This window comes from Plectropomus leopardus, chromosome 13 (genome assembly GCF_026936395.1).
Source record: "Plectropomus leopardus strain MGB_pleo_1.0 chromosome 13, ASM2693639v1, whole genome shotgun sequence".
NCBI classification, from domain to species: Eukaryota; Metazoa; Chordata; class Actinopteri; order Perciformes; family Serranidae; genus Plectropomus; species Plectropomus leopardus.
Window position 1 is genome coordinate 3420475 of NC_142188.1, and position 27519 is coordinate 3447993.

At 41.2% G+C, this 27519-nt stretch overlaps 1 protein-coding gene across 3 annotated transcripts in view; it reads left to right on the forward strand.

Moving 5' to 3' along the window:
* The window catches only part of atrnl1a (attractin like 1a), a 293068-nt gene that overhangs the window by 237695 nt on the left and 27854 nt on the right, over positions 1–27519 (forward strand). For all 3 annotated transcript variants that reach the window (XM_088086416.1, XM_088086417.1, XM_088086419.1), the window contains one exon: positions 2532–2627. In XM_088086416.1, the coding sequence (XP_087942542.1) occupies positions 2532–2627 (96 nt within the window). The remainder of the gene's footprint in view (positions 1–2531; positions 2628–27519) is intronic.

Consider the following 27519-nt stretch of genomic DNA (forward strand, 5'->3'; position numbering starts at 1 on the left):
ACTCAAAGGAATTTGTTTAAATTTGGCGCAAACGTTCACTTGGACTCAGCGATTAATTAGTTTAATTTTGATGGTCAAAGGTCAACGCCACAGTGACCGCGTCTCATTCTGGTGAATGTGATACCTAAATCCCTCAAATTAGGCACAAATGTCCACTGGATTCAAGGATGAACTAATAAGTATTTGGTTAAAGGTCATGCATTACCTCACAAAACATTTTTTTGGTCACAACTCAAGAATAACTTCTTTGCTGCAACATCCATATTTGATGCATTGTTTACTGTCGTGGCTACATATGAGTCTAAGCACTTCCCTTAATCGATTATTGTTGAAATAATTTATTGTGTAATCGATTAATTGTTATTTGGGAAAAAAAACAATATCAAATCCGTTTTTGCCTCAATCAAAGCTCACAGCAACAAATTGCATATAATCTGACAGCATTGCATAGCCTATTGGTTGATTAGTTGATAAAATTTCACAAGTTTGATTGAATTGTTAACAACCAATTAACTGATCATCGATGGTTATCGTCCCTTTTGTGGACAGTTATGAACATAAACTGCGACTGCAGCTTGACTGGTCTGTGGAGGAACACAACTGTGAGGCAGTAATGTAGTTTTTCTTTTCATGTCTTCACCTGATTGTGCTTGTTTTGGCGATGGCTTGATTTTCCCACACTGAGACATGCAAGTTTGTTTCATGTTATTTGTCTTTGTGAAGAAAAAACCCTCATCATGCTATAAACAAGCAAACATTTCCCCTTGCTTTAAGGCTCTCAATCTGCAGCCCAGATTCTCCCTCGGCTTTACCAGCACCGGTTTCATCAATGAGAGGTTCAGCTCTGTGTGTGTGTGTGTGTGTGTGTGTGTGTGTGTGTGTGTGTGTGTGTGTGTGTGTGTGTGTGTAACGAGGGCTACAACAACAAGCAACATACTGATGATTAGAGTTTGGCGCATTATCGTCCAGAAATGAGTTTGTTTTGCGTGAAACAGGTGGCCACCCCGGAGCTAAATGTAGAAACAAAACCCCATTAACATGTCTGTAGTGAAGTGGAAAACGCTGGAAACAGAGCTTTTGATGGGGAGAGAAAGGTGGATGAGGGTGCAGTGAGCATGTTGTTTTTTTCACCATTTTTTTGTGTCCTCATAGTAATTCAGATATGGATGCACACAGATGCTTTTTATCTGTTGATTTCGGTGTGCATATTTGTGTGCTAGTTTGGGTGACTTTGTGTATGCATGTTCCCAATATGATTTGTTTTTTGTGCTGTATATCTGTTTGGACCTCATGCTGATAAAGGCCTTGCCATCTGCCTTTGTTCATCTGACATCTCCTCATTAATGAAGTGTGCCCGCCCTCCTTCTCCTCCTATCTAACTCCCTCCGTCCCTCCACCGCCTGCCATTCCCCGCTCGTCTTCGCCTTCCTCCTGCGCCTCTATCAACCGCTCTGCTTTGATCTTTGCGCCCGCTTTTCCCCATCCCTCATTCTCCTCCTCCACCTTTCAGCCTTTTCTTTTTTATTCTTCTACTGTCCCGCTCTCTGTCTCTCTTCTTTCCATCTCTCGTACTTTCTCCACTTTCTTTTTCCTTACTCGTCCCCAACACTCTTCAACTCCTGGCATCCTTTTAGCACATGTGGTTATTGGTTAAAAAAGCAAAGCATATGTATCATTTGGTTGCTGGGTAAAATCTGCAGTCCAGATGTGTGTAAGGGAGAAATTGAATAGCCGTCTCTCCACTGCGCAAGGCATTTAACCTGAGACCGTTCCCAGTAGAGCAGCTCAGTGGCAAACTGGAGCTCTGTGTGGTCCAGCTGTACATGAATAAAAACGTGTTTCTTGATTCAAAACAGGCTGCGCCAGTGATACTTGAGTTACTTTGCTCGAGGACCACTTTTGCAAAATGACCAGAGGACAGGGGCCAGTCGCAGAAGCCTCATACAGGTTTCTATGATTATAGGGCCTTTCTAGGATTTTTGCACATTTCTAGGATTTTCCCCAATACTAGGATTTTAGGATCTCAAGAGAATTTTAGGACATTTCTAAAATTTGGGGATGTTACTCAGATTTTAGGACGTTTCTGGGATTTTAGCATGTTTCCAGGATTTTAGAACATTTCTAGGATTTTAGGATGTTTCAAGGATTTTAGGACATTTCTAGGATTTTTTTGGAAGTTTTTATGCATTTTAGCACATTTGTAGGATTTTAGGACATTAGGGTCTTAGTTATGACCTCTGTTGGGGGTGCGGGGGATCCTCCACTGGCACTTCTTTGATAAACAAGCTTAATTTTGATGCGATTTCATCTTATCTATACTAAAAGTATAAAAGCAATTCCCAGTGTGAACCCCTTATTTTTTATTGTGGGTTAGAAAATGGTTGGTGGGCCACCTGGCATCCTATTGAAGGCCAGATTTGGCCGGTGGGCCATAAATTGTGTATCATTGGGCTGCACAGTCAAATATTTCCCTCAAAATAACACTTTGAATAAAAAAAAAAATCCTTTCTTTTCTCTGTCTCACTTTACAGCAGCTGATGAGAGAGCGACAGCAGATGGCCAGTCGTCCCTTTGCTTCGGTTGCTGTGGCGCTGGAGGTGGGCGGTGACCAAGAGGAGCTGCTACAGGTCAGCAGAAAGACACAAACACTGGCACACACAGAAATAAACACCACCAAAGACGACACGCATAAACACACATAAAGAAAAATGACGGTGTTGTGTTTGTGAATGCAGAGCACATTCAGCGAGTTCAGTGTGTTCATTAGCATATCCACGCAAGGATACAAACGCCGCTCTGGTCCTCTGACCTGCTGCCGTCGGTGGTGCCGTGGCCCCGCTGTGGGCGTGTGATTGTGTGGGTGTGTGTGGATATACAACAGGATGATGACACTGTAAACAAACTGCCAGCGCAACAAGTTGCTTTGAGAAAAGTTACATTTATGACCTTATACCATGCACATAAGGGCGCATGTTGCTCTGCCTCAGGCAAAGTAGGTGAAACGAGCAGTGTGGGAGGACCGTGAATGTGAAGTGGCAAATATTGTTTAACACTCCTCAGTGTCCATTTTCATGCCCAGAGGAGACCAGAAACCGAGTCCTGCGCAGATCTGCTTTTTAAGACCCCCTCCAAAATCAGCACCTAATGGCCATACAGCACCTGCTGCCCCAATAATAACAGTAAGAATAATAATGATTGTTATTATTTTTACATAGAGGAATATTTTTTCTTTTTCTCATGATATTAAGCATCATATCTCAGTTAACCTGCCTGTTAGTAACGCATCTAATTGGAGCAGTTTTCACATTCCAGCTGGCACAGAAGACAACTGAGACACAAATTTAACAGAGGATTAAAACGCTGAAACATTAAATTAAATTAGTATTATTCTCATTTTATTTCAGTATAGTTATTATGCAACACCTGCAATCCAACTCCCATGCTGTTTGTTCAACCCACAGACGAACCTGGAATTGAAATTAGGACAAAATACCACATATAAATCACCATATCGTGGCTCACCCAGAGAGTACCCGACCTGATGCAGGACTCCTGAGATAAGACAGAAATTTTGTAATGTTGTAATTTTGGCTTTCCCTTGAATAACAAAGTGCACTGAAAACCCCTGAGAGTGTTGTGATTGGATGGGAATGCAGTTGTGATTTATTGAAATGGCAGAGCTTCATAAAGACAGTTTAAACTGATCTGGTTTGCTTGGATTGCCCAGAGCCATCCCGCAGTGCCGTGCACGGCCAAGTCAACATCGACCCTCGTCGATTCAGAAAGAATAGCGGCGGCTGTGCCATTGTTTCCTGATTAGACTCTAACAAACAGCGAGGGCTGCAGAGGACTCTGAACAGCCACTACAGCTGAGCGTTGTGGGATTAAATGGTGTTCAGCACAAACAAACAGAATCCTCAGGCTGAACTGAGAGGACTGAATCATCAGTGTCACTGATCAGATCAGAAGCTTTTTGCAGTGCAGCTCCTCTGGTGACTGGAAGCATCATTGTCAGCTCAGCCAGAAAGAGTCAAGATGCACTTATTCTTTTGCAGAGAGATGGTTGGCGAGCTTGTAACCTTATAAACAGTATTTATACAGGCCGATGTTCGTAGTGACCTCAGAAAAATAGTTTGAACCAACAATAGTGTGGACTTGATCTGAATGTGCCAGAATCGCTGGAGGCATTATGTTTTCAGCTTTTCTGTCTGTCCTTCCATCTTTCTGTCCCATCGTGGACGTGATATTTCAACAGTGCATTGAGAGAATTTCTTCAAATGTAGCGCAAACGTCGCAAACGTGTTCGAAGGTCGTGTGACTTTGCATGTATTTCATAAACACGCTATCTCACAAATATCTTTTTATCTATTTCTATCGAATTTGGCATAAACTTCCACTTAGACTTCAGATGAACTGATAAGCTTTTGGTGGTCAAAGGTCAAGGACAGTGTGTCTGCACATTTGTTTTATTCTAGTTGATGCAGTATCTGAAAAACACCTTGATGGAGTTGCCTTAAATTTGGCACAAATGTCCATTTGAGTATAAAGATGAACTGATTAGAATTTGGTGGCCAAAGGTCAAGATCACTGAACATAGTATCTCAACACCCTGACGGAGTTTCCTTCAGTTTTGCACAAACAACTACTTGTAAAGATTAATTGATTAGTTTTTCAAAGATCAAGGTCACATCTCATTTTCAACAGTGCAATATCTCAAGAAGGCTTTGAGGGAGTTTTCTTAAATTTGGCACAAATGTCCAGTTGGACCTAAAAGTAAACTAAATAGAATTTGAGGGGTCAAGATCACTGACTTCATAGGACATGTTTTTAGTTGTAATTCAAGGATTCATGCGCTGATTATGCCAAAATGTTACACGAATGTTTAAAAGGATATAATAACAAATTTCATAAAATTGTACAATTTTGTATATAAAAGGACAAAGTCAACTTTACGTGACACCATAATATTCTGCAAAAGCATATTTTGATTTTTAGGCAACATAACTCAGAAACTGAGGGTCTGATACCGAAGACAAGACACTAATCTTCAAACTGTGCTGACTGTAGAGGTGTTCTGTGCTGCCGAGGTCAAGATGTGTGTGAAGCATCCGTGTTTTCACAGATATGATGTAAACTGTAAGTGCAGCTCGACTGTTTTCACTAAAGCGTACAACTGTGAGACGGTAGTTATAGTGATGATGTTGGAGGCACCTGAACAGGTTCTGCAAGAGAATAAGATGACATTAAACTCCCAAAAGGGACCTTGGCTGCAGGTGCAGACAAACACAGCTCACCTTGACAACATCCATATTATGACTCAGATAAGTACTGACGTCAACAGAGGGTGAAGGCTGAGGGGAGAGAGTGCAGCTGCTTTCAAAAGCCTACTTTTCACTTTGCTGTCCTTTGTGAGAACAGAGCTCTCTCTGTGATTCTCCAACATGCTGGCACCTCACCTTCACCCACCGGCCCTGGAGGGTCCTCATGAGGTAGCGTGGGCCCTGAGAGAGGCAGCTGGCCCCACTGCTCATATCAGCCTCTCGTATAAAGAGATTACAGAGGACACGCTGCAACATGACAGCGGTACTTTCAGTGAAAGCACCAAATCAGATGTGCCCTTCTCCTGAGGGGGGAGTGGCAGGCAGTTGTCCAAACGGTGGTGTCACCTCTGTTGAGAGATTTCTGTACTCAGTGATATACGCATGCAAGGTTTAGATAAACGGAGGAGGCTGTGTGATATTGGGACATAAAGTCAGCTTGTAAGTGCGGTTAAGGAGGCGTATTGGTTTGTTTTGCCGGGTCGCTGTCTGGCTGTGCACTCTAAAAACAAATTATTTGGCTAAAAAAAAAAACCTAGAAAACAATGGTTTGCATCAGTCTTTCTGAGTTATGACAACTTCTAATGAAACAAGCGCACTACATTGAGTGAGGGGAATTAGCTTCTCTTATATAATCAAAAGCATTTCCAACAAACTTGACTGGTCCCCATGAGGATGTGGTTCAGAGGTAGAGCGGGTCGGCGGCTCCTCCAGGCAACAGGTCGAAGTATCCTTGGCCAAGATACTGAACTCCAAATTGCTTCCGATGCCGCGTCATCGGAGTGTGAGTGCGTGTGAATGGTTACTGAGTAGCAGCTGGCACCTTGTACAGAAGCCTCGGCCAGCTGTGTGTGAATGTGTGTGTGAACTGGTGAATGTGTGGAAGCGCTTTGAGTGATCAGAAGACTAGAAAAGAGCTGTACACGTGCAGTCCATTTACCATTTAAGTAATGCTTACTTAATAACTGGTAGCAAAACACAAGATTTCAAATATGATAGTAAGAAATGTCCTTTGTGTCTTAGTTGTTTGGCCTTCAGGTCCCAAACAGTCTTAACTGCCTGCATTTATTTTTGTTTTGTTATTTTGCTCGTAATGTTTTAGATTGAGCTTCAGACAACTTTATTTATCCCAGAAGGATAATTCAGTTTAACATCGGACCGGTCAAATAAAACAGTAAAAACACAGTCAGCAGCAGCAGTCAAACATTGTCATGTCAGTGGTGACGGATTAACAGATGGTCGACCAAAAAGCAGAAGCAGGAACCCACAGGTCATTATTTAGGTTGTGAGAGTGGTTGACTTAACCTGAGCAGGAGGAATTGGGTTGAAAAGGCTTAATTTGATTGGCTCGGTGTGCAGCTGGTGTATGATATGGATTAACCGGCATGTGTTTAGACTGTGAGGCTATACTGTATTCAAATTGTGAACTGCAGTTCATGAAAGTATGGAGGCAACATGTTGCTGTAGGTGGCTACACCAAGACTGATCACACTTTCTCTGTGCGCTTTAGTCGACCACTGACGTGTCGTCTTGGTCTTTTCTCCCCCTCAAAGAGTACTGATATATTCATTCAGTGAATGTAGTGTTACATTTTACACTCACAAGTTGTTTAGTGAGAGATTACTGTGATCTCTTTACACATAATCTATGAAACAGCTAAATGGAACACACTCATTTTTCTGACCTTGCTTCGATATAACTCATTTCAACGTATTAATAAACCCGATAGAAGCAATGAATCATGGGGAGTGAACTATTACCCCCCGAGCCATCTCCGTCCCCCTCCCGAAAGCCACCGGGCAGCCCAGTGACAGCTGTTGCAGGAGATTTACAGCACGCAAGAGGTCAGCCAGTCAGAGTGAAAGCCGAGGGAACAATCACCCTCATTTATCAAAGTACGTGCAAACAAATGTGCATGCAAAGCTTCGTCCAAACAAACACTGATAAACCTCAAGATCAGGCTTTAAACTTGACATGAATATTTCCAAACTTTGCATTTTCAACCAATTTCAACAAATTCATTTTACATGCAGAATCAGATTTACACAATGCACTTTATGGAGACTTTGTGGCATTATTAACCCTTTCAAACCTGAACAAACTAGCTGATTTCTGTCAAAAGTATGGGAAGAAGGTAACAAGCAACTTTTAGACAGGGCAGAAATATTAGCATGTTAAAAGTTACATGAAGCAAGTTTTTTTTGCAAGACACTTGTTGCAAAGTTTGTCTTTGCAAACTTTCTACAGAAATAAAACAAATTTGGTCAGTTTTCAAAGATTTAGATACCTGTAAAAGGCATCTAAACGTGGCACAAGAATGAATATGTCGATCCAGGTGTCAGAGGGTTAAAGCAGCAGCAAACTGCTTCTTGCTAGGTGAAGATATAGTGATTAATGGCGCTCTGAGCAGGGAATGAAGTCCCACTCCTTCTTTGTTTGTTGTAATATAAGCTTCTCTGTTTTTTGTTGTGGTTGATGGTTCAGCTGATGTACATGTCGGTGCAAGCGGGTAGAGGAAGATAACATGGACAAATGGACCAACAATAAAGTCCAGATTTCACTGAGTATGCAGCAGTAGAAATACAATAAGATTCAACAGGTCATGCCCATGTTTTAATTATTTTTATTTTATTTTTTATTGTTTGCCAGTAATTTTCTTGTACTTTTAAATAATTTCTTGCTAATTTTTTGAGTCATTCCTTTCTTTCATTGCTCATTGCCCTCTTCCCATGTTTTTGAAAGAAATCAAGCCAATGTGTTCCGGTTTCAAAGGGTTAACGAAAAGACAGTACCTCAGCCTTTTCAGTGATTGCATCACATCATTTTTTAAAAATTTTTTGAGCGAATATTTATTCTGAAGCCTTCAGCAGTATTTCACGTAGTGAAACTATCAGCTGTGAGATATTCTGTAAAACACATTGTGATGTTTTAAAAATCACCTGCGAACACAAAGTGCACCTCCACGTTTCTCCCCTCCCCGTTTGAGGTTTCGTCTGCTCACACAGTTTGAGCTGAAGGTTACACAGACAATGGTACGGAGGGCTATCTGCGCGCGGTGCTTAATTAGTTTTAGCTCTGCTTCCACCAGGTTGGACTCGGCTCAGTTCAGTTCGGTTCATGTGCCTGCGGAAACCTCGGGAGTACCTCCCCCCTTATCTCCGCCTCAGCCCGGTTTCCATTTCACTCTTGAAGGTGAGAGACAATAGGGCAGAACGCTATCTTCACTCTGAGGTTAATTACACAACATCTGGTTCATAGTCAAGCGTGCAGCTTAGCATAATGTTGTAATGAACGAGGGAAAGGGAACATTTCCATGCTGCCCCGCTATTTTATGTTGTCCCGCTTTCGCCGAGCAACGGAGTACGCTCAAACAAATGGAGTCATCATCACCTCATTTCATGCCATGTTTAGACAGCGAGCGAGAAATGCAACACCTGTTGGTTACACACACACACACACACACACACACACACACACAGATTTGATTTGCATAGGCGCGAGAATGCATGTGTAAATTAGACGATGAAGGTATGATTGCATGCAAAGGAGTGTGGCGTGATTTGATGGAGGATTAATGCATCAAAAGTCTGTGTTGTTTTATTTATTTATACAGGTTTTGGTTTTGGTGTCACTCGTACGCTGAACGCAGCGACAGAGCGGCACTATTTGACGAGTTAAGAACGAGGATGGACTGACATATATAAAGAGCACACTGCAGTACACATCAACAAAACAAACCTTTTTACTAATTTCTTGCTAAATATAAGTTGCTCATTGCCTTCTTTCATGCTTTTGACAGAAATCAAGCCAGTTTTTTTAGTATTCAAGCATTAAAGTACTGCACTGCCTTTTCGTGGAAAAACATCTGTGGACGTGATCCAGGCAGAACTGAGTTTCCCACTTGAACATAATTAGGAGAACAAATGAGTGTTTTATAAACATAAATTCTAGGAGACGCAGCTGACATGTAAATATGTGTGCGTATGTACACACACTGTGCCCACCCAGAACCTGATTCATGATTCACGTCTTCTCTAACCACATTGTGTTGCCATATGGGTAAATACTATCTTCCTGCACAGCAGAGGAGGACGCCATCCCCTGAGCTTCCCTCTCGAGTTTCCTTTCAGAAGCTCCAGTCCGCAGCGTCTGTTTTCAAACCACAAAGCTTTCCCCGTCTCTGTGAGAACAAACGCTTTCAGGATCCATCACAATACCATGTATAAATTCATGTGGACGTGCGGTGTGCTTAGATTCCTCAGGACACATAAAAGATGAACTTAAAATGCTCTCCAGGTGGTTTTCCCGTCAAAGACATCTCTTCTGTCCTCTGAAGACCTGCAATTATAGGTACTCTTTGGAACGAGAGCCTTCGATCATTTTTATTTGAAGAAAGTTTTCACATGGTGAGGTTAATCTTTCATAATGATATTGACTACGTGTGGCACAGCTGGACAGATTTTCTTTTTTTGTCCTCTAAAGACTTGTAATTTCATTCTTCAAACAAAGAAAACCTTGGCAGTTTTCTGTCAGCGTTGTGAGGAGAATATTTTCACATGGCGAGGTGTCTGAGCTGCGTAATGACACAAACTGCATGTGTCACAGCTGGAGGAAAATGTGTGACTCTTTTTTCAGGGGAAAACTCAAACTCCAACCTTACAGATAAAACAAAACACATGCTATTTTACTGTCCGACGTCTTTCACACATATTATTATATTATAAAAGTTAAAGTTATATTATATATTATTATATTTTTATGTATTATAAAAGTTAAAGTTATATTTAAAAGTTTAAAAGTTTAAAAAAATTCCAAAACTCAATAATTACATGTTTATTAAAAAAAAAAAGGCAATGAGCAACTTGATATGACAAGAAATTAGTAAATTGGAAAATTATTAATTTGAAAGCATGGGATAAAAAAAGAAAAATTGTTATGATTACATATGTAAAATTATGTGACAGATTTTTTTATTTTAGAACTTTTTTCAGGTCATTTTCTTTTAATCAATTTATTTATTTTTTACTGTCTTTACATTTATTTATTCCATTATCCATCCACACACCCAGCTGACCGGCGGTGTATCATACTGCCGCGAAAGGTGGCGTTTGGTGTTGATATCAAAGGAAATCATATATATTTATGATTATATTTATTTATATTTCTGAGTATATTTAATAACTTTGGATTAAGAGCGGGCCGGTCATTTTGGTCAGTCAGATAGTTCTGGTTGTAGTTGTGATATAGCGTGATTACAAAAGAAGAAGACGTCTTAAAATCTGCTGAGACCTCCGTGGTCAGGCACTCAGGGTGGTTTCATCCTGAGCGCATGGACCTGGATCTTTTATACCTCAGGTTTTAGGTTATAAGTTCCTCATTTTTTGAAGTATTTCTTTCCATGAGCACCGATAGTTTGAGGGACACCAGAAGTGCTCCCACTGCCTCTATTTTTCACCCAAAAAGGTGTTTGCAATGGAGATGTTTGGGTGAATGCGTGAATAAAATGAGGAAGTTTGTGGTGCGGCCAAAAAGGTTAAATGGGAGTAACAAGCACTGTCCAACAGCTGGACCGATGTTCTCCTTTTGCAGCTAAACAGTTCACTAAAATATGTTTCCAAAACATTTGAGCTGAGAAATAGGCAATGCAGTAACAGAATCTTGATTCATATTTGATCAGCGCTGCTTAGTTTGACAGTTTGAGCCGGGATTAATAGATTTCACAGATTATCTGTCTGATTTAGTGCTGCGTATGGTGACAGTTTCAGCAAATAAGGATTTTTTTTAGTTACTAACTGTAGCTTTAAATTCTGAAATCTTTTAACTAGATCATCTCCTCTTCAGTGGCTGTAATCATCCCGCCCTCACCTTACAAACGTAGTGCGAACAATGCAGCACTCCTGAAATTGAAATACTATATATATGTTTGTGGGACGTGTAGTAACGAGCTCGTGATTCTGCCTCCTGCTTCTTTTTAACCTCTGTATGTTAAACGGCAGGAAGAGCCACTACATCACAGAGAATATCGCCTGTTTTTGCAGCTAAAGGCCAGCGCGCCGCGGCTGCATCACAGAACAGAGGCAGAGTCATCAGCATAAATCGATGTTTCCACTGCCGCCATAAAGTACCGCCGTTAACGTCGTAAAGCTGATGAGCCCGCAGCAACTAGCATCTGCACGCCTCCGCCGGCGAAAAAATCAGTTCCCACCTTGCTGCTGATTAACGGCGCTCTCCTGTTTTCATAATGCTATTTAAAGCAAAGAATGAATCAATTTCATATCTTATGTTTTAATGTGGCGTATTTATTCATCAATTGCGGGGATTTAATACACCGCACGAAGGAGGTTTGGTGGGTGGAGAGCGACGGATGGATGGACAGAGGAGGGAAAGAAGGGGGGAAGGAGCAGATAAAGAATATTTATAACACCTCAGAGTAATGTATGTTTGGGAGAATAATACACGGCTAAATACTGATTTACACACACACACGCACACACACGCACACACACGCACACACACGCGCACACACACGCGCGCGCCTCTGCAGGCTTATCAGATAACACAAAAGCCTCTATGAGGCAGAGACTAGTGAGTGAGATAAGGTACAAACACATGAAAACACACACACACACACACTCATTTTCATTCATCATGGACAATCGCATGTACACTCCTTTGGTGTACTTGGCGTCGCAGGCACCTGTGGCTCTTTCTCACCGCTGAAAGGCCGCACACACAAACACGTTATTAAGCCAATAACTCACACCCCTGTCAGCGCTAACGAGGCTAAAACAAACCCATTCCTCCTCATGTTCTGTTTGCGCTTTAACAAAACGGCTCTTTTTTTTGTGCGTCTTTCTTTTCATCATCAGGCAGAAAAAGAGTCCGAGATGCACTTTTTTTTTTGTCAGTGGCCGGAGGAGAAACACCTGCAGCAGCTTCAGCTGAGCAAATGTACTGACCGACTTTAACCCTTTGAAATCTGGAGCGACATCACTTTGTTTGTGCTGCTTTCAGATGCCTTTTACACACGTTTAAAACCTTTGAACTGCATGCAAATCGGTTATGTCTTTAAAAAACATGGTAAAAAAGGCAATGAGGAACGTGGTAAGAGATGTTCTACAAACTGCAAGAAATTAGTAGATTTAGATAATTATTTTCTAAAAAGCTTGGGGGGGGAAATGTCGAGGGGAAAAAAGAGAGAAAGCCAGATAAGAAGTATAATTATAGATAATAATCATAATTACATATTTATTTATTTATATACTTGTTTGTTTGTTTACTTATTTATTTATTATATATTTCTTATTTTATCATTTTATTTGTCATTGTGTCCTTTATTTAATCTATTTATTGCTAATTTTCTGATGTTGCACAGAAAATCTTACAGTAGGAAAAAATTGAGGCAGTCTTCCTCCCTTTTCTTGGTTTTTTTTCCTCTCGAAACCAGCAATTTTGTAATTTTGCAGTAATCAATAATATAATTGCAGGTGAGGAGAAAGTGCTCAGTGAAGGAGAAGCACAAAATTTGGGGAGTGATGCACTCAAAAATGATGGTTGAACTTGTCGACCCAGCTCGGATAAAACAACTCAATAACCAGCTCCGGCTGAGACTCGTTCTCCTGATTCACAGAGAAAATATTGTTGCCAATTGGACAAACTGAAACTTAGAAAGAAAAAAACTTGACCTCTGAAGGAGTAATAAGCATTCGTCAGCCCTCCTTTTTGTGAGTGTCTTAGGGTTTCAAAGCTCCACGAATTTTGCCAGATCATTAGAAAACCTCTGAAACCTGAGAAATTTTGTTCGATTCCCTTCAAAAACACGGAAACAAAACCACCTAAAGATGTAAAGTCAAAGACCTGACAGGAAGCTCTGCAGGATTATAAATTAATATCAAAGAAATCGGCAAAAATGTCCAAAAATTGTAATCTATAAATGCAGTTTTTATTCTTATATGATGGAAAAAAGCTATATTTATCTATTAACACTGTGTACGGTAATTTTCTTGTTTGTTCTAACCAGTTTCTTTCTTATTTGATTTATATAGCTGCTATAGCCAAATAATATATTAAAAATTATGTGACGGGAAAAAAAGTATTTTTTGCACTTTCGTAGGATAATTTTCTTGTTTGTTTGTATTTTTCCTTTCCCTTTTTCTTCTTTTGGGTTACTGGGCAACTTTAGCACTTTCTAGAGGTAATTTTCGTTTTTGTTGGTTTGTTATTTTTACCTTTATGTCTATTTTCAGATAATTTTGTTGTAACTTTAAACCAATTTCTTGCTCATTTTTGGGCCACTTCTTATTAAGTTGCTCATGGCTTTGAAAAAATAAAAAATAAATAAAAATAATCGACCCAATTTGCGTAGGTTTCAAAGGGTTAAACAAGATACAGTGAACGTGATAACACTGAGGAGCAAGATGCATTTTCTAACCTCCTATTGACACTTGTGGTTCATTTATTAGGTAAATTTACTGATTTAGAGCATTGAAAAAATGCATTTTTTTGTAGAAAAATGATCAAATTGATCCCCTGATGATGCTTCAAAATACATAAGAGTCGCGGCACCTTTTTTTGACTTCTGTGTTGAGCCCAAAGAGGATCCGAGGCTGATGTGACCTGTTGTACTTCCTTCTCCCCTGCACATGAACTTGGGCAGAACCAGAGTAATAAATATATGAGATTTAACAATTTATGACCTCTCGGTCTTAAATTTCAGATTTTTTGAAACTTTTATCAGTCAGACATTTTTGTTCTCAGTTTTAAAGAACACCTTGTCCTTTTCACCATGTTCCACCGTACCTACCTGTTTCATATTTCAGAAAGCGCAGACAGATGTTTCATTTCATCTTTGGCCCAACTTCATAAAACCGCGTTTTATTTCAGTCGTCAGCTGTCCACAGAAGTGTTGCTATCACAGTGTTTCAGATGTTCTCGAGTATTTACGGCCCTTTAAAGTTTTTTTATTGCCGTCAGTCACTGCCCCCCCCCACTTCTTCAAGGGGAAAATCATAAACAACATATCAGAACTTTCCAAAACCAAAAATCGGACAGTCACACCCGGTCCCGAGTTTTAACTTCTCTCTCAAGCCCTTTTTTAAAAATCTTTAAACAATATTTATGTCTCTTTGCATGTGAGTGCCTTTGTCGGCCCTCCAGGACGACGCGCTCACATGATGACACGCTCACGTGTTGCCGCTTGGTCAGTGTCGTTTGTGTCTACGTATGATGCGATATCGGTATCTGCGGTATCTTACTGCTTTTTGTGTTGACGTTGTGGGTTGGCGTGAAAATTTAGGCCCATTAAATTTATTCAGTTTGCTTCTGTTCTCATTGGAAATGTACAGTTTCTTTGAAAATGAACTTAAGTCGGTAAAACACCTCGTATTAATGTTTTGTCCTTGAACAACAAAAGCACATGGTTAGGTTTAGAATAAAAACATCATCATTTGCCTCAACATCATTACAGGAAGTGAACAGCGGGGTGTTGAGGTGGAAGTCCGGGGTTTGTTGGACCCATCCACCACCGAGCTGCCAGTTCAGTTGTTGCCAGCAGAGTTTAACACTGTTACTGTCCCGCTGTGTATCATACCGCCACATTAAGTGCCGTCCAGCCACATTATAAGAGAGCGCTTGGTTTTTTATTAACTTATTTAAAAAAATATATATTATTTTTGTATTTTTTACATGTAATATAAATTATATTTTAATACAATAAAATTGCTTTTGATACTTAAGTACAGTAAACATCAAATGATTTAAGACTTTTACTCAAATAAAACTCTAATAGGTGACTGAAAACTTCTATTTTTTACTCAAGTATGACTTTCAGATACCACGACGGTGCCATCCAGCTGACCGGCAGCGTATCATACCACTGCGATAGACGCCCTTTGGCTGCGTTTCAAATCAGTGCCTCCCAGAGGTGCATCATACGGCCAGGAAAAGGGGCTTTTGGTGTGGGTGTCTGATGCTGAAATCACGTGTGAAGCTACAAAATTTGACGAGTTCAGAATGAGAACGGACTGTCCAGAAGAGACTGTGTAAAAATGTGCTACATTATCCTTCAATTTACATGACAATACGTCTTCACCCCTCTCTTTGAATGCCTGTTTTCCACCCAACCTTTGAATGAGGTCGCTCTAAAAACCGAAAAATAAATAGATACACGTTTGTAAATACATATAAATCAATGAACACATGATGTAAATCTTAACACATAGTTTGACAACATGTATAAACTTCTCTCTCTACCGGTCTTCTCCTTTTTCACCTTCATCTGGACCGTCCTTTAATTTGTCCTAAAGTCCATCCAGCTCTCTATATCTCCTCTTTCTTCCTCCCTCACTGCAGTTTTCACACACTTTCTCTTTTGATTTCTCCCCCCTTATCTTCCTTCTTTCCTTGCCCTCGTTGTTCCATCCATCTCTCCTCCGTCTCTCCTCCGTCTCTCCTCCGTCTCTCCTCCGTCTCTCCTCCGTCTCCCCTCCGTCTCCGTCCAACTTGTAGTTTAGTGCCAGTTTCAGGTTCAGCTGACCAAGCAGGTGTGCCCATTACGTCCTGAACACTCAGCCAGTCAATATGCTGTGTGTATGTGTGTGTGTGTGTGTGTGTTTGTGCGCGTGTGTGTGTGTGCCTTCATCACTGCCAATAAGAGCTCCAGCAGGTCAGAGGTGAAGGTGTGTTGAGTGAACCTTTAAACTCCAATGAACAAAAAAATATAAATGCAACTTTTTTTTTTGCTCCCATTTTTCACAAGTTGAAATTAAAGATTTCGACATTGAATTGAATTCAGAACAGATTGTTTAAATCCATTTCTACATAATCTGTAATCCGTCCGCCTGACAGGTGTAGCATCTCAAGATGCAGATTAAGCAGCATGATTATTGCACAGGTGCGCTTTGGGATGGTCACATAGACGAACGCTCTGCAATATGCAGTTTTATCACACAACACAATGCAACAGATGTCCTGCATTTTTAGGGAGCCTGCCATTGGCATGCTGACTGCAGAAATGTCCACCAGAGCTGTTGCCTACCAAAAGCCGTTTCCAAGAATTTGGCAGTACATCCAACCGGTCTAGTGAGCCAGCCCAGGACCTTTACATTCGTTTTTTTCAGACAGGAAATCGTCTCAGACCTGAGGTGAGCGTCTGTAAGACAGTGCCTGAAATCTTTCAGTTGTGTGGACCAGCTCTTGCATCAGGTGTCCGTGTGGCTGGTTTTTAGGAGATCTTGAAGCTGGATGTCAGAGTCCTCCGCTGCCGTGGTTACAAATAGTGTGCAGTTGTGGGGCAGAGAGTCCGCAGGTGTAGAGGTTCAAGGAGGGAAGATGAGGAGAAGGACATGATGACGTGACAGACTGAGCTGAACAGTTATTATGACTCACGATGAACTCATAAATAAAATGTCCTTTCTTTGTGGGGGTGTTTGACAAACATAAAGAGTTGACTCAGTTCAGAGAGGCAGTAATACTTACACTGCTCTGTATTTATACCAGGTTTTGGCCTTTATGCTGAGTTGCATTTCCCCGGGAGTCGCCCCCGAGACACTCCAACAATTCCTCCTGGGTGTGGAGTATTTCCCTCAGCAGCGATGTGCTCGGAGCAGAATAAATACTGTAACTGCCTTTAGGTCAGGTTTCCTCATCACACCTCAGAGGACCGAGTCAGCAGAGCTCTGACAACATTTCACTGTGACTCTCAGTTTACTCGACATCAGACTGACTCTCTGAACACAAAGATGGCGGTGTCTGATCAAACTTCACAGCTTTGATGCTTTTCTATACAATCTGGCACCTTAAAAACTTTTTCCTTTTTTTTTAAAGTTTGATTATGAATTGTGATGTTAAAAATATAAGTAGTTTTTAGTAATTAGTACTGGGCTCCGCAAGTTTGGAAGGCATGTTTTCAATTAAAAAATTTTAACTTTTTTTTTTTTTCAAAATTTTTGGTGACTTTTATTTTTTTTAATTGAAAACGTTGGTGATTTTTAAAATTTATTTATTTTTAAATTTGATTTTCTGTTTTGTTTTCTCTTTAAAAGCAAATGGTGTTTCTCAAAAAGTTTTTGCTGATTTTTTTTTTTTTTAAATGTTTGGTGATTTTAAAAAAAAGTATATGCCTCTAAAAGTATTTGCTGATATTTTTTTTTAGTGATTTAATCAACAAAAAAAAAGCCTTCCAGACCCACACAAAATAAAAATCGCTAAAGTTGACCTTAAAAACAGAAATTATCGTTTTCAAATTTCGGACTGTATATATTCAGATTTAAAACCGGAACGATACCCAGGCTTAATGACGTCACTGTGTTGAATTAACTGTGTCTCCAGGTATACAAATGATTGGATGCCTCGTGCAATCGCTGTTGGAAAGCTTTAAGGTGCTTTTATACGCTTTTAGAGGATCTGACAAGCATTTTGTTTGGAGCATAACCAGAGCGATTTAAACTCCTGACAAAATTTCTCTGTGTAGGTTCAGGGGTGTGTAACCGAGCTATAGTGTGCTACCTGGCAACCGTATTTTTTCTCATTAGGCCGCTTCCTCGGTATACAGCCTTTTCTTTCCCTCCTCTTAATGATGAGAGTGTTTCTCTGTTCTCCTCTTTTGTCCTTGATCGATATCTGCGCTCCTCCTCCTCCTCTGCAATCCGTCAATACTGAATTCAGCGAGAGAGAAAAAAAATTGGGAATGATGATGGCCTTTGGAGCGTTGTTATGTGGGTCCACATGTGTGTAGGCGTGAATGTGCATTTCATATAGTACAGGAGCGTGCATGCGTGTGTGCAACCAGGTATATATTTGTGTGTATATCCTCCCCTGCGGGTGCAACTACACATCCTCGGCATCCGGAAAACACATTAATCTTTCCAACACTAATAGTGAAAGGAGAAGAGGAGAGGACGGAGAAAGAGTGTGTCTTTGTGGGTGTGTGTGTCTACAGGAGGAGGAGGAGGAGGGGGTGAGTGAAAGATATACTCCACCTCCCGAATTAAGAAAAAGAAAAAAAAAGTCTGGCTTTCATGAGGCATTAGAGAGATGATTAATTTGTCGTCTCTGAGAGAGAGGGATGCAGGGAGATCGGGGGGGGAGAGAGGGAGAGGTTGTGAAGTGGCCCTTCTGTCCTCCCTTGCGGTAATAGGATTGTTCGCTCACCGACTCGCTGATTAAAATGGAAATTCGACGCAACTGCCGACTCACAAACACACACACATCTCTCTCATCTCTCCCCCTTTCACTCACACACAAACACCGGTGCTTAATATGCAGGTGTACGGAGACGAGGATGTGACCCGGTGTCCCGCGCTGAGGACTGGGAGAGGAAATGACAGAGACAAGAAATAAACAAGTGAAGGGACATGATGAAGGAGAGCGGGAAGAGGAGAGCGAGAGTCATGAAAGATGAATAGAGGGAGAAACAGAGGGTGAAAAACAGGACGATGAACACAAAAAGGTAGAAATAAAGACATGCACAATGAGTCACGGACAACGAAGAGATCTTCCAGGAAGAACCGAGGCGTTGCTTCTTATAAGTACCTGCTTTTGTTTGCTGAAGTGATACTTCTTATATTGTGAGCTCTAAGCAGTCTGAGAAAATGCATTTTTGCAAGAGCACTTTAGGATGAGAGGCGAGGTCATCAGAAGCAGGCGGGTTTCCACTAACCCTCAGTTTTTGCAAATTGAAATTATGAGTACAAAATAGGCCTAATGGAAACATGTCAATTTTCAAAAAATTTTTTTTACCAACCATTGAGTTGGTATTTCAGGCCATTTGAAAAAGCCATATTTTGCAATACTGCAATAGAAATACTTTGTAGTCTTTTCTAGGTCACATGATGCTGTGTCTCTGTGCTTGTCAGTAGGAACTGGCTCCCATGATGCAGCAGGAGCTACAAGAGCTGTTATTGCATCACATAACTGAGAAAGTTGAGCGGATCATCCCGAAGTTTTCAATCCAAAATATAAGGGGCCCTCCTTTCATCTTCCTTTCATTATCACTCCATAAAACGCCTACGTGGCTTGGATTGGAAATAATGACGGCTAGTGCGATGACTATAGAAATGTGAGCAAAGACTTAAAACAATGGCAAAATCTTGTGAGAGGAAACCATTTTAAAATGACGCTGCATCAGATTTTACTGCCGTCATTTCATGGCAGTTAAGAAGTCAGCACTTTAGGCTACGTTTACATCGGCAAAATCAAAAGTTCTTAAGAAACGTATTCCAGAGTAGGACCAAGATCGGACTAAGAGCGTGCACACAAGACAATGTCATACTACCCCCCATTTTTTCTGCTTATATGTAGAAAAGGCCCTAAGTCAAGTTCTCTTTTCACATAGAGGAAACTGGCAAAACAAAGAGCATACAGTAAAAATACAGTAAAAATAAGGAAAATTAAGTGCTGCAAAGTCAAGAAACATAAACATAGAAAATTTGCAATAAAAATAATTTAAAAAATATGGACAGTATATTCTGAAAATGAGTCTGATCTATATATTCCCCTAAACTGTGATTAAATGTGTGTACGATACAGATAAATAACAGGTGTAGACTATTTAATCTGACACCTTATTTTTCACCAGCTTCTTGATCCAGTACTGCAGGTCTATCTCAAAGCTGTTCCATTACTCAAAGTTTCAACATTAATTAGAGACTGCTGATTTGACTTTCCTCCAGAGAAGTTTGTTTTAACAGGTAAAAGCACAGCGTATGACAGGAGGAGAGAGGGAAAAAAAAGAAAACATTACAGACAGACTGAAGAAAAACAACATGAAGACAGAATGAGAAGAAGAGAGGAATAAAAAGAGATGAAAAGCAGCAGTCAGAGGATGGCAGGGAGGCAGTCGATGTGTGTGTAAGTGTGTGTGTGTGTGTGCGGCCGCAGAATCTATAGACAGATTAACACTCTAATAGATGAAAATTGTAAATAATTTGCTGTAATGGTGCATCCAGGCTGCAGGAGCAAAAGGCTGATTCAACATGACACTCGATCTCAGTCCCACTCTGGGAGTCTTCAAACGCCGCTAAGCGATTCGCTTGACAAGCAGCCGACTCCTTTCCCACCAACATGGAGTGCAAGTCAGAGCCACCGACTCCCAGCGGTGCAGCTTAAAGCCTGTGTGTGTGTGTGTGTGTGTGTGTGTGTGTGTGTGTGTGTGTGTGTGTGAGTGTGTGTGTGTTTAAAAGAATATCATTCCTCATTTCTTCCCCTTATTTCAGCCCTGTCATCTTCTCTCTCCCTCGTCTCTGTCTCGTCATCTCTCCTTCTCCTGCCCTCCACCTCCCCACTCTCCTCCTCCTCCTCCTCCTCCTCCTCCTCCTCCTCCTCCTCATCTCTGCAGCTACACATTCCTCAGTTTTTCATCTTTTTGACTGAGTTCTGCTCTTTTAAGATTTTTCCTTTTCTTCTTTTTTTCCTCTTCCTTTTCCTCCCTCTACTTTCATTCCCTTTTCTCCTTTTGTGGCTTTTTTAGTATTCCCTCTTTTTCCTGATCATGGTGTGAACTGGAAATAATTTTGCTTTGTCATCTTTATGACCGTCTCAAAGCTATTTCTGCTCTGAGGAGCGAGAATACACAAAAGAAACACACTGTTGTGTCCACATAATACACCGCTAGATGGCGTGAGGTTTAAACGATGCCAGTGACGATGTAATGTAAGGTACCTAAAGGGCAGGCAAGAGGGGCGGTGGAGGGGTCCAACAAACCCCAGACTTTCATGCAGGAGTCCAGTGTTTTCTTCCCATCTGAATGTAATATTTTTCTGCACCTTACAATGTGCCTGCGTCCCCTAATCCTAACAATCTATGTCAGAGTGTGTGCATTTATTGACGTCCTGGTGTTGGTTGCCATGTCCTTTTGTTTCCTAAACAGAACCATGTGCAGTGTCATCCCACCATGTGCATTTGCTGACATCATGGTAGCGGCATCCTGTAATGAAATTACAATTTGTCCTTGTTCCTGCTACATCTGTGGAGTTGAAAGATGAGTTCATTAAAATCACCTGCTGGCATGAAAAACCCAACCAGCTGTTTGGGCATGTTGCTGCTGGTGGCATCATAAAAAATCCTGCCGTGCATTTTTTACTTTGTGTCGAGTCTTGTGTCCTGTCGGCTCTGAACAAGGTCCGCTCATCCAGCGCAACAGCTTGGTTCAGGATGTTAGGGGTTAGGTGACAGACAAAAGTGAATAATAATAATAATAATAATAATAATAATAATAATAATACATTTTCTTTATAAGCACCTTTCTCAGCACCCAAGGACACTTTACAAAGATAAAACAATTACAACAGTGATTGTTTTATCTACTTGTTTCCTTTCCTCTTCATGATCATAATCTCCTCTCCTCTCCCCTCCCCGTCCACGTTCATGTTCATACATTTTCAGTGTAGAGTTATCCGGATGGAGGCAGCCTGCAGGAGGTTGTCACAGAGACAATGTCCGCTGTGTTCGGCCTTTTCTGTTTACCTGTTTACCAGTTGTGGGCGACAACAAACTGTTTATGAGACATGAAACACGGCTTTTATGGGCAGCAGAGAGAGAAAAAGGAGGCAGCGAGGAGGGACAGGCACACCATATCTCCTGCTGGATCTCTGTGATTACAGGGATAAAGATACCACTTTGTGCCCGAAAATCTCCTCTCACTCTCAAAGCTGGAAGGGATTTTCTTTTTTTCTTCGAAATACCTCAAACGTGTCGGCCTGCTCCCTCCGTCTCCCTCTCCTCGGGCTATGAGCTGAATCCAGATATAAATGGCAAACTGCACTTTTTCACTTGTTTTATTCATTGAAAGAAAACAGCTTCTTCTGAAATGCCACGAGGAAGAAACAGCGCTGCGACACATGCTCAGGCTGTAGCTGCAAAGGTCAGAGGTCGTGAGCTGTATGCAGTGTTTCACGGTTGGTTGGTTGGTTGGTTGGTTGATGGATTCGCAGCTTGAACTGGGAATACTGGTTGTTAATATTTGTCTCACACATGGCTCTGGTGGATGGAAAAAATTGTTATGAAGGGTTGCAGTGTTTTGCTTCTGTCTGAGACGAGGAAGAAGAGAAACTCAAACGTGTCATCTTCACCTGAATGTAGAAATCACCTCTTAACTAAATATAAAGGTTCAGCCTGTGCTCATTCTGAAGTAGTCGTATATCAACGTTTGTTAGTGATTGTGGCGCAAGATACCGATGCCAAAAGCCACCTTTCATGGCTGTATGATTCGCAGCCGGGTGGCGTTAGTTTATAACACGGCCAGATAGAGCTGTTGGGGGTGTTACGCCAGACGCCACACGGTGCAGCCGTATGATTCGCTGCTGGACAGCATTAGGTTTAAACGCTGCCTGTAACTGTGTGATATAAGGAGCATGACGGTCCTGATGCATGGATCCAACAAACCCTAGACTTTCATGCGTGAGTCCAGTGTTCACTTCCCATCTGATGCAATTTTTATTTTTTCACCCCTTACTACGTGCCTCTGTTTCTAAACCTATTCATCAGTGGCAGCCTCTGCGTTTGTTGAGGCCCTGGCGTTGGTCACCACGTGCTTTTGTTATCTAAACTTAACCGCGTGCAGTGTAGTCCCATCATGTGCTTGTGTTGACATCGCAGAAGCAGCATCCCAGAAGGTCAACAGCAGACGCAGAAGAATACCTAGTGGGTAAAATGTAAATGTGGAAGTCCACTGACGATTTGGGATGAGAACATGTTGACATAGCCTAATTGTGTCTTCTATAGTGCCATTTAAAAACATGAATCAACCTTTGTGGCTCTACCCAAAAAGGTTTGATCCTACCCAAAACATTTTTTGGTTTATTTCACGGAAAAGAAAGAGAAAACATGCGCAAAAAGAAATACGACAGTTACATTACAGTAACAGTCGGATCAAGTCCAAATTAGACCTGGTCTAAAATGTGATGTCCTCAAACAGAATTCTGACCTGATGCTCCACGAAATAACAAACAGCAATACATTTTTAACAATCACTGTGAGGTTCCTTTAAAAAAGCAACTGCAGTGATCCACAATGTGATCAGAGCTCACACTGGGTCCATCTGACTCATCCGGACAGAACATGTTCAACCCAACTGGATTGAGTTTCGGATACTTTGAATTATGTGGACTGATGATGACCTCTGAAAAGAAGATCAGCAGCAGCTCAAAGATCCTAAATTCTGTTATGGATTAATGTACAAACACATGCTCACATTCAGAAGCACAGCTGCAACAAATCCTCAGATTCAGAAGCAGGATTGCTGAAACAAGCTCTCACATTAAGTGGAATATCAGATGGATAAGCACGTCAAGTGCACTTTTCGCGCACACACACACACACACACACACACACACATACACACACACACACAGTCTCACTCCCTGATCAGCAACATTTCCTCTCAATCCGGCAGACTCCCCGGGGAGGACGGCGACAGATACAGACAGACAGAGAGGAGCAAATGGGGGGAAAAAAAAGAGGTTTTTGGATGCAGAGAGGATTGGACGCGACAATTTTCTGCCCCGCGGGGGTGGACACGCATGGCCGGTCTAATCCACTAAGGAGAGTGCGACAGGGGGGCACTCTCCACACCTCGGGGGTCAGGGAGCGACGCAGTGTTTGTGTGTGTGTGTGTGCTGGTCTGGGATGTGTTTGACAGGAAGGCCGGTCGGGGTTACGGAGCGTTCAAAGCCCCTCAATCCGGCAGCGAGCCCTTTGAGTCCATTTAAAGCCACTTGAAATGCCACCGAAGGGGGTGAGAGCGAGAAAGCGATTATTTCCGACTTTATATCACTTACAGATGTCTGTTTTTTCCCCCACTGGAAATTATTTTCTTTGTACTGTCATGAAACTTTGTGTTTAGTGGTTCAATTGTAGAATCAAGCCTATAAATAATATGGTATTGAGTAAATCGTTTCTTTTTTAAAGGCAAGATTTTAGTCACAAAATATAAGGTATTGCCTTTGAGAAAAGTGCAAAAACTTGATTTACAGCACTTTCATAAAACAATGCTATTACCACTCCAAACCACTCTGTTTTTCTGCCTTCTCAGCAAACAAGAGCGATTATATCTAAATTCAACCTTTAATTTTCAAAGTAGGTTTATTGTCAGAGGATCAGGATGAAGGATTAGACTTTTATTCAGTCTTTCAGATTCGAAATATTCAATCAAACCCGGCATCAGTGGCTCTTCACACACAGTTTCTTTGCTCTGAACAGGGAAGTATTGAAGTGTGACATGCAGATAATCAGCGTACCAAAGATCCTGCTGTGTACTGAGATTGTGCCTGAGGCTTTTGTTGATACGAACAAAGATAAAACGAGCATCGTTTCAAGAGATGCACCTGATATCTGATTTATAGTGACTTTATTTTTTTCTGGTTGTTAAAAAGCATTTAGGTGAAGCTTTATTTTACTGAATCCAGCAGGAAAGAGGGAACAGTGTGTGTGTGTGTGTGTGTGTGTGTGTGTGTGTGTGTGTGTGTTTATATATAGTAAGCAGTGATTTGCAGTTCAAAAGATTTCTGTAAATCAGTAAAATTTACATTTAGTGATTTCCTGCAAAAAGTGTGTACTGTTGCATGCAGTATGACACAATCGTGGTGCTAAACTTTGACCCTTTTTCTTGTATATCTAAAACCAATTCACTTTGCTCATCAGAGATGAAGGTCAACTTAGAGAGCTGTAGATTCTAACATATTGTATTCACAATACTAAAATGACATTTTCATCGTTATGTCCTTTTGTTGTTGGTAATCTCGGCTAATTCTCACTGTAAATTTGTCAGATACCGTTGTTTTTGCAGTGCTTTCCCAATGCAAAAGCCACTTTTCATGACTGCATAATACTCTTTTTGATGTCGTCAGCTGAGAATGCAGCTCGCTAAAACCATTTGCAGTGTTATCACACGTCACCAGACGGTTGTACAGCACCTGCCATGGCAGCGTGACATGCTGATGGTCGGCGGCAGTCGAGAGCGCAGCCTGAAGGAATCTGTCGTGTCCGTATGATACCCCGCTGGATGGCGTCAGGTTGAAACGCTGCCGGTAATGATCCAATATAAAGAGCACAAAGGTCCCTATAGGGTGGGTGGATAGGAGGATGTTAGATGGATCCAACAAACCTCTGACTTTCATGCGGGAGTCCCTTGTTCACTTCCTGTTTGAATATGATGCTTTTTTTCTAAACCTTACCACGTGCCTCTTTTGCCTAAACCCGACCATCCGTGCCAGCATGTGCTTTTGTTGCCTCCACATGACCATGTGCAGCGTCATCATGTGCATTTGTTGACAAAACAGTAGCAGCATCCTGAAACGTCAACAGCAGATGTAAAGTAATACCTAGGGTGTAATGATTAGACATAGACGTCCACTGCAAAATGGCAATAAATTACGACTTGGGATGAAAACGTGTTGATTTGACGGGTGAACTGACACGGCATCGCAGACGCAGGGGAATACGTCGTGTGTCACATGTAGACGTGAAAGCACAATAAAGAGAAACAAGAGAGTAGAAAACAGAGAGGCCAAAGAGGTGAACTTTTTCTTTTTCAGGAAACACTGGAGTAGAAGTGGTTCTCTTGTTTCTGACTTAAACGTTTGCTTCTTCCAGACTGTCGTGTTCATGAAGCCACAGAGATCAGCCTCAGTATTCCTGAAGTTTAAATTCGCAGTGACGGCGGCTCTGCTCCTCCAGGTCGCTGTGCTCAGGTGTGTTTGTGTGATGCACTATGGCATCCGCTCAGTGCTGTTGGCCCAAAATGGATGTTCTTTTTTTTTGCCTAAACATAACCCCGTGAAGAGTCATCCCATCATGTTATTGTTTTAACATCACGGTAGCGGCATCCTGCAGAGCGTCCACAGCAGAAGCAGAAGGATACCGAGAGCATAGGTCCACTAAAGCGACACTATGTGATGACTTGGCATGAGAACGTGTTGCAAAAATGTTACGACCATTTTGTTTATTATTATTCCCGTTAGTTTTTACAGTTGGACTGGTCATCAATCTCTTTAACGGGCTGTAAATCGTCATTGCGGCTTCTGTCAGCTGTCAGAACGATCATCCGTCTGCAGCTCAGTCGATGTGACGTTTCTTTTGTTGCTCAGAGGATTGTGAGTCAGAAAAGCCAGAGAAAAATGCTGGCTTGCACACTGTAAAATGCAGCTGGATGTATAAGAACATCCTGGTGTTTTTGGCATACTGCATTTGACATACTATGTGTTGGAACATACTAAACCTTTTTTTCTGGCATATTAAATAGTGTGGTAGTCTGGGTATTGGACTGCACAGACAGCCACTGAAATTGAGTGAAAACAAGTTAAACTCATCCAGCGCTTGTCCAGCCAAGTGTTGATAATGTCAGCTGGAGACAGAGAGAGTGTTGGCGACAGACAAAAAGCGGAGGAGAAAATGAGACAGACAGAAATGGAGAGACAGATAGATGGAGCGACAGGGAGAGAAGGCCATTAGCAGCGAGAGATAGAGAGTGAGAGTGATGGAAGTAATGGGCAAGACGGAGAGGCCTGACAGTGAAGATTGTGAGGGACAACGAGGGGGGAGTGGAGCTGAGGAGGCGAGGAGATTTGGAGGGAGACGATTTTATCACACTGTCATTCTGCATATTTCTGAGCGGATTCATCCTCTGACCCGCAGCCCTTTGTTAAATGATGCTGTATGATACGTGGAGTTGCAGTTGTTACCTTGCTGTGAATCTAAGCTTCAGCTTTCAGGTCACAAGTTTGGCTTTAGAACAACCCAAAATCACCTCTGTTTTGACCATTAAAAACCTGCTGTATTTGGATTCCTTTCACAAGTACACGTCCGACCCCTGAGAAAATTGGTCTGATTTCTTCAAAAAAACAAAAAAAAAAAGGAAAAATCAACAAGCACCGTGGCAAGAAATTAATAGGTTTAGAAATGTAAAAGAATAACAACCCTATATTTTACAAATATTTTAATCACTTTACAGAATTACAGATTAAAAAAACATAATAATTTTCTAAATTTCTATGCAGTTATTTTCAGGGCATTTCCCTGATCTTTTTTTTTTCTTTTTATGTTTTTATTTCCTGCTTTATTAATTTGCTCCTATTTTTAATGAGCAAATAAATAGGGGAAAAGCAAAAAAAAACGATATTAATCATAAAGATAATTGGGTTTTATTATTATTATTGTTGTTGTTGTAATATAGCACCAATTTTCAGGTCATTTGTTTTGTTCTTTGCCT